General features: G+C 38.2%; 1 protein-coding gene across 4 annotated transcripts in view; it reads right to left on the minus strand.

Annotated features, from left to right (window-relative positions):
- Positions 1 to 5,100: 5,100 nt before the first annotated feature.
- Positions 5,101 to 8,349, minus strand: part of ANO1 (anoctamin 1) — a 166,334-nt gene continuing 163,085 nt past the window's right edge. For all 4 annotated transcript variants that reach the window (XM_019519443.1, XM_019519440.1, XM_019519441.1 and 1 more), the window contains one exon: positions 5,101 to 7,879. In XM_019519443.1, coding sequence (XP_019374988.1) covers positions 7,619 to 7,879 — 261 coding nt within the window. In that variant the 3' untranslated portion in view covers positions 5,101 to 7,618. The remainder of the gene's footprint in view (positions 7,880 to 8,349) is intronic.

Genomic DNA, 8,349 nt, shown 5'->3' on the forward strand with positions numbered 1-8,349 from the left:
TGATAAAACTAGCATTGGGAGAGGCTTGCAGGTTGGGGGGGTAGTTCGCTGGGGGACAAGGTTGTCCATCCGGGGGTGGGTTGGGGCTAAAAATACCTCAGTGCCAGGGAGGGCATAGGAAAAGTGCAGCCCCAGAGAGGGGGCCAGTGGCTGGACTTTACCAGGCCTGTGGCTGCACTGGGAACTGTATAGAAGTTCAGTTGGATAGGTCTCACCAGACCCAAGCTAAGTTAGACTACTGCAGAGGTATACAACTTAGATATGGTTGGTCATTTTTAGACCGATCACACTGTCCTGAACTTCTGTAGTTTGCACAAAAATCCACCTAACTAGAATAAGGTCCACACTAAAGGTGCAGATAGAAGTAAAAGTTTTCACCCAATCTGGCCGCAGAAAGTAGCTTACAACTGTGACCAAACAAGTGCATGGCTGCAGACAGGTTAAAAAATGGCTGATCTGGTGAAAATCTGACCCATCATTACATGAGGTATCAGATAAGGATTTTTTGAAATGTAGGGTCTTTTGTAACTTGTGTCTGAGGAACTCCAAGCCTGTCACTGTTTTCAGAATAGGATGGGGGGGAAGGGGAACGGAGGGAGTTCAGTTTGGAGTTTTTTCAGCAGCCCCCTGAAGGGTGGAACAGGGGTACTGGAGCCCCCTCCTGATGTAGGGGGCTCCAATTCACCCACCCCACCCTTCAGCACTGGTTGGGGAGCCCCAAGAACAAGCTCTCTCCACTGCGTTTCCCCGCTCCCATTCTGAAAACAGCGAGCACTGGCAGAGAGCCGTAGCCATTACTATGGGTACCTGGCTGCAGACTCCCAGCCCCAGCTAGATTCCCCTCCCCCCTGGAACCAACAGTGAACTTCTGTTTGGTTTGGGGTTACGTTGTAACTCAGAATGCTTTGCAGAAATCACCTTCTGCCTACACCCGTACGTGAACTACGTTGGATCAGGTGGTAACCTCCCCAAATATCTGCATGCAGCCTAAAAGTATGGGTAGGCTCTTTTTCCAAGTTCTGATCCTTTCTTTGAGTTTGAGGAAGATGATCTCTATACCCCAATTTCCTGCCCTGTAAAACAAGAATAATGATACTTGTTCCTAGGAATAACAGGGGAAATAAATGTTTCAGATCTTTAGCATGTTCATCAGGACACTGGCCTGAAACACAGAAGACCCAGGTTCTTAATTTATTCCTAACAAGGGCTCCTGATAGACCTGAAGATTACTTATACTATTTGTGCTTCTATTATTTCTATTTTAGAAATGAAGAATACTTCTCTACTTCAATACTGTTCTGAGCAATATCACATTAAAGAGTATTAAGTGCTCAGATACTTATGCGCTACGTAAGACCAGAGAAAGATAGGAATTTGTATTTTTTTTAAAGGGCTTTCTTGGAGAACATGTGGAAGTTTATCAAATGTTCTAGCCACCTTTAACAATAAACGTTAATGTGGGAAAGAGCAAGGGACCCAAGATGACTGGATTAGTTCAAAGAAGAAAGCCTATGGATACAATACAAATACTGCGTTGAGGTCACATCTGGCAGAGATGAGACAGGGAGTAGGACCACAATTGGTGCATCAGAAATTAGGACTAATTGATGGAAAAAATAATAAAAGGGTAAGTTATTAAGAGGCTTCCTTTTGGGTTACTTAAACAGAGGCTTTTTGTGGGAAAGAGTAACTAGAAGATTCTCTTTGGGCAAGTCTAGTAGGTCTCTAGTTTATTCTAGAGACTGTCCTTCAGTCCTGAGACTTGTAGACAGTGGTATCATTGCAGCAGCCATAACTCAGCTCACCACTGGGAATATCTGACTATTAGTGTGGTATCAATGAGGACCACAGCATGACACCTGCAAGATCCTGTAATATTTTCCATCCACTGATGCCTTCCTCCTGTCTTCTCTTTAGCTTTTCGCTTGATTCTAAGATCACCTGTACTGCACACCACTAAATGGCCTATCCAGTTCTGCCCAGCCAGAGGAGGTCAATAAAAAGAGGCACTTGTCTAAGCCAGACCAGTGTTATTTCAGTTTAGGGAAATGAATTGGGGTCCAGAGCAACAGTTGTAGCAGACAACTTGCCAGCCTAGAACATCTAACTGTAATTAAGTAGTCACCTTGGATCTTGAGGACATCAACAAGAAGCTATATTATTATATTGACTATCCTAGCTCTTTCTCTTCTGAGTGTGTGTCTGTTTTGACAAAGGAAAATGACTGTCATTTAGAACTCAGAGTTGAATAACAGAACTAGCTCATTTCAATACCATCTCTGAAATATGGACTTCAACAAGCTATGCATTTGTTCTATATAACCCCCATTTCAGTTTCAAATGCCAGCTATTTTATTTTATCTCCCCCCCTGCCCCAAGTTCTTTACCTTAATCAATATGTTTCCAAATCTGTCATATATCGTACAGTGCAGCTACTCAAGTTGAGGTCTCGATACTCAAGACCCTGGACCTAGTTCAGCTGTCTAATATAGTACAGTATTAGGGCCACGATAACACTCTGGGAATAACTTTTTTTCCATTGAAGTTAACAGAAGGGCAGTGAGAAGTCCTTTTCCCTGCCTCATGTACTCAGCATATTTTGGTTGTAGTTGAGAATCTGGCCATGAAAGCAACATGGAGTAAGTATTAAGAATTACTCTTGCATGGCAAGCAGGGTGGGGAAGGAAAAGAGAGTTTATTTGCAAACAAGCTAATTTGTTACATTGTGAAACAGGCCTGATGCCTATGGAAGTGAGTGATTTTGATTTTCGTGAGATATAAGAAGTGATGAAAGCTACTTATACGTTGTCCTTAGACCTTTAAAAAACTATGCCCCTTTATAAACACTCTCAAGTCTAATGAGTCTACTTAGCTATTTTTTAAAGAGTAAGATAATTATACCCATTGTATAATATTGTTCTAAAATGGCAGATAATAATCTAAGTGTGAAAATAAATGAGGAAGACTGAGTTGAATCCATATGACTGAACTTACACGGAATTTCTTTAAGGGTAAAAGACAAAGAGAGATCTTAATTTTGAAAATGCCATTAGGAAAAGTCAAATGTTTTAAAATGATCAAAAACATATCATTTCTGCCAAACCCCCTCAGGTCAGAGGAGGAAAAGCTAAATCTTTTATTACTATTTATAAATATCCTGCAACAGCCAGAAAAATCATTAACAGCTAAACATTAAACGTTACTGAAGGGTTAAAAAAAGAAGCACATTTATGTCTTTACTTAAGACTTATTCAACCTCAAGCTATTTAAGACTGCAAAATATTTGTAATGCAGTATCTTAGAAACACACTGACATGGAAATCCAGAAGATTAATTGTATAATGTCAACACAGTAGGGTGTGTATGATTTCCGCTCCAAATGCGCAAACAGAAATTATGTCCATTTCCCATAAGTTCAGTCAGCAAAAGACATGTAGTATATTTTAACAAAATGTTAAATTGCTCCAACTAGACCTTAACTCTGATACCTTAACTCTCTCTCTTCTACTAAAGGAGCCAGCAATTTTCTGTTTCTCAAATTCAGTTGATACATCTTTAAATGTAAATCTTTTGCTCCTGTGGAAATGGGTGTTTTTAGGAAGCTAACATTTTAAATTCTCTGCAGGAAGCAGAGGCTGCTTGCAAGGGAATCACAGAATGTAGGGACATAAGAACTCACCTATAAAAAAGCTGTAAACAGTAATTGCTACCTGTCCTTATGTACTGGATCAAGGACTTTGTCTATTTGGCCGCTATCACATTCAGATCTTTTCAGTCAACACTATTGTTTCTTCTCCACCTTAATTTACTGAATGAATTCTCACTGTTTTATTTGTTGAATCTTATTAACAATCCTCTCTCAAACTTGTATCTAAAAAGTGAAACACCAAATCTTGCTTCCACTTGCAATAGAAATACAAATAATACTTTTGTTAGCCTCAGATAAGTAACTGAAATTTCATATCTAAAGGACCTCTTACCTACTGTAGTACTTTTAGAACTGGGGCAATCATGCTAACAACAAGTTAGTCAGTGCTTTATTTGCTTCTTATAAGTTTTCCCATCATAGCCCACAGTGTTATGATAAGAAAATGAAATGGGACATTGTGTTTGATGTAGATTATTGTTACAGCTTGTTAGCCAACTCTAAAAACCTCTTCTGTACAAAATGAAAGCCTTACCTTTGTTTGGATAGCAAACCAGTGTAAACATTACAACTTAAAACAGTATACACTGATTTCAGTAGGATTGGTCATATTAATACAGCTCAGTTTTTCGCTGTATATTGTTTACAATTTTAAAAGTAAAGTATTGAAAATGTATGGGTGGGTAGTCAAGGAATACATCTTCATATCCAATATCGCTCAAAATTATACTTAAAAAATGTTCTTATTAAATTTTCTGCCCCAGCCAAATTCAGTGGCATTACAGAATTTAAGCATTTCTCATTTGCCCCATTAAAAGCCTCATTCAAAAAAGGAGAAGAATGTAAAAATTCAGTTTGTATCCCATTTCATAGGCCCAGATCTCAGTTGTGTAGTCTTGAGAACCCAGTAAGAATTCAGTCTGCATAGGCCTCCTGTTTTTTCTGCTGTTTAACATTAAATTGATTAACCAATGAAAAATATGAAGGAATACACTTGTTTTATTACTTTAGTTACCTCTTCATCAAAATGTCATCTGCCATTCCAAGATGCATCATCCTTGCCAAGAGTCCAACTTGAAATATGTTAACAAAGACTCAGGTGCTGAGCACCTGATAATCTGACTATATAGTCAATGGCAGAAAAGTATACTACCTTCTACACAAGCCTTTTCAGATTATGTCTGGTACCAACTGAATACACAAGAGCAGAAAAATCCTCTCAGCCCTTGATACTGCTGACCATGTGGATAAGTAGCAATGTAGAGAGTAATGAACCTAACAATAATGCAATTTGCTATATCTCCTAAATCCAATAGTACTTAGGTAGGTGAGGCCATGATGTAGATGGGGAATGGAACCTGTGCACAGGAGAAAAACTCTTGCATATTTAAATTTATTGTAAATAAATGTTCCAAAAAAGAAAGAAAGAAAATAAAAGAAAAAAACAAAAAAAGTGGAATTATACGCATTTACTTTTCTTTAAAAAAAGGTTTCCACTAAAGGGTTTCTATATAATTATCTAAGTGGTAATACAGTATTTATATACAAAAATCTCATTTGAAAGAATTTACTGTACAAAAGAAAGTATAAGCATTACTTACTATTTTATGATTTCAGCAAATAATGAAAACTTACGACAACTATGCACCTTAGCATACAGTTTTACTATTTACAGGAATGTCAGTATTAAGCCAAGAACATTTTTAGATAAATATTTACATTTGAAATTCCTATAGAGAATGTTCCCTAAAATTTTTTTCACAATAGTTGATTTTCTTCTCAGATTTTTAGATTATCAATAAGTGAAGTTGTCAGTGAATGAAAGGGGAAACATCTGTCTTTTATAAAGGACAAAATTCCACCATTTGTATTCACACTAGTAGTTGTATTGCAGTCAGTGGGTCTGCTTGTGGAAGTACTTTCTACAAGCTATAGTGCTTACTTTGTGTGAGTACATCAACTGGAATATGGCCTTGTTTAATACAACATATCTAATTAGAATAAAAAATATTGACATTCCTGCAGTCAAAATACAAGAAAAATAGCTATTAACAAAATATAAGCCCTTTATTAATAAAAATCTTTGGTTGGATCAATATTTTAAATTAATTTTCACAATACTTGGTTAATTTAATCACTTCCTTCCACATAATTCCTTGGCTGGTACCTTTTTTGGACAAACTATAGAAAAAATTACCAAGTTCATTACATATTTTATATTAAAACCAATAAATATTACAAAACTAAGTGTGGCATTTTTAAAGTTCTATTTAAAATCTATAAATTAATTTGGCAAAGAAAAAAGAAAGAAAAAGAGAAAATTCTTTTTGGTTGTTGAAATACAACAGTCTTTTCAACATTTGGTTTTGTAACAAACCATACAGTAGTTAGAGTTAAAAAAAAAAACTTCTGTTTTTATTTTATTCTGTAGTTTGATATTTGCAATATATGTGCCATGGATAAGACAAAGTGATAAAAACGTGGTTAATTGCACCATTATTTTGGGGAAAAATTGAGTTTATCACTTGACCCTTTAAACTCAAAGTGACTAACATGAAAAAAGTTGCACTGATAGGGTCTATACATGTTTCACAGGTCAGGATTCTAGACTTTTATTTTAAAGAAATGCCTTGTATGTAAGAAAATATATTTTAAGACAAAAAGAAAAGTCCTATAACTGAAAATCTGGTCCTGTAGTCCCAGTTAAGGCAAAACTTCCATTGAAGACAACAGGTCATATTCATTTAAGGCCTAGTCTTGCCTTTTCTGGTGTAGATTCCCTTACTAGCAGGGATCTATAGCTAAATAAAGTCAGTGCAACATCTCCCGCTCCACCATAGCAGAGGGGAGATTGCCGTAGAGAAGAACCCAGTGGCTTTGACTGAGGAGGGGATGTGGTCAAGCTGGTAGGGAGAGTTATATCTAAATATTAGGTGCTAGATGGGGCAGTATAAATGACTGTGACTCTACATGTGCTCACTAATCCAGGGCCCCTTTAGAATACCCTACAGTGTGCAACCTGCTGAAAAGTTCTATGAAATTGTGCTGCTGCTGAACTGTCACTGGCTTGGTGTCTCAAATGCATTGTGTACAAGTGCATGATACACTTTGGGCACTGATGCAGTTGCACACACATAAATTTCACCCATCAGAAGAACTTTTCTGGAAAACTGATAGCTCTCACAGATTCACAGAATTGGGATGACAGTAAATGCATCTAGTCTGATTTCACTTTCTCATTTTTCTAAATGTAGTTGTGCCCCAGTGGAGATCTCTAGTATATAACACATTCTGTCAGGATGAAAAAAGAAAACAACTCCCCCATACCTGTTCAAGATGAAAATCCCCACCCATCTTTTTTTTAAAACCTGAACTTGCTTCAGTCATATAGTCTAGTGATCTCAATGGGAGCTTTGTTTGTCTAGGATCTGCAGGTTTAAATCCAGATTTTATCTGACAGGGAGCTGAGCTGCATCTTTGAAAATGAATGTGTCTTGTTAGGTTGATATCGTTTATCTCCTCCTGCTGAAGGAAACACTAGAACACACTGTAAAATTGATTTCTGCATATCCTTTATAAAGTAACCTCCCAAATTGTTTAGGCTTTGGGTGCCAAAAAGATTTTAAGCTATCATCATCGCTACTTTAAATTTACCTTTCTTTATTTAAATTCTCAGGGAGCATTTCTACTAGTACATACTAAATACTTGCATTTTACTAATGCACACCAACATCAATATGAAATATAAAAATTCCCTGCATTACTGATTGTGCAAACAAATCCTATCAGAAATAGAATGTGGTCCTCCATATTTGTAAGAAGAACATTTCTCACAAAGATGGGAGCAAAATGGCTGCACATACTTAAACATGCACCAGGTTGTCCATAAACCAAGTCTCGCTGCTAAGTGATGGCTTGTTTATCTATGGAATGCCCCAACATAGCAAACTGCTGCTGCTGCTGCATCTTCTTCTATACATCCACATGATAAGAATGGCAAGAGGACAAACTCCCACTGTGGCTTCTTGAGAGCCTGGGGCTGTGATTGTTCCAGTTTTCAACTTTTTTCTTTTCCTTGTCTTTCCAGGTTTCCAGCATTTGTACTTTTCCCTGCTCTTCTTTCATAAAAACCTCTACCATGAGAACTTTCTCTTTATGAATCTGCTGACTAATGTCCTTGGGAATGTCTGGGATAATCCAGTCAACAAAGTCACTCATGAACATGACCAAGTTCTGAAAAATAGATTTTTGAGAAAAATGTGAGCAAATTCATAGTTTAGTTTAGTTAGCCTCCTCTTAAAGACCCCCAGGGTAGGAGCCAGCACCACTTCTCTTGGAAGCTGGTTCCAGACCCTAGCCGCCCTGACCATGAAGTAGCGCCTCCTGATATCTAGCCTAAATCTACCCTCTGCCAGCTTGTGACCGTTATTCCTAGTCACTCCTGGCAGTGCTCAAGGGAACAGGGACTTCTCTAGTGCCTGCTGGTCCCCCCCGACTAGTTTGTAGCAGGCCACTAGATCCCCCCTCAGCCTTCTCTTGTGAAGGCTGAACAGGTTCAGATCCCATAGCCTCTCCTCATAAGGCCTGCCCTGCTGCACCCTGGTCATGCGAGTGGCCCTCCTCTGGACCCTCTCCATGTTCTCCACATCACTCTTGAAGTGCAGTGCCCAGAACTGGATGCAGTGCTCCAGCTGCAGCCTGAC

Source organism: Gavialis gangeticus, unplaced genomic scaffold, assembly GCF_001723915.1.
Source record: "Gavialis gangeticus isolate Ggan-Ray unplaced genomic scaffold, GavGan_comp1, whole genome shotgun sequence".
Classification (NCBI taxonomy): Eukaryota; Metazoa; Chordata; order Crocodylia; family Gavialidae; genus Gavialis; species Gavialis gangeticus.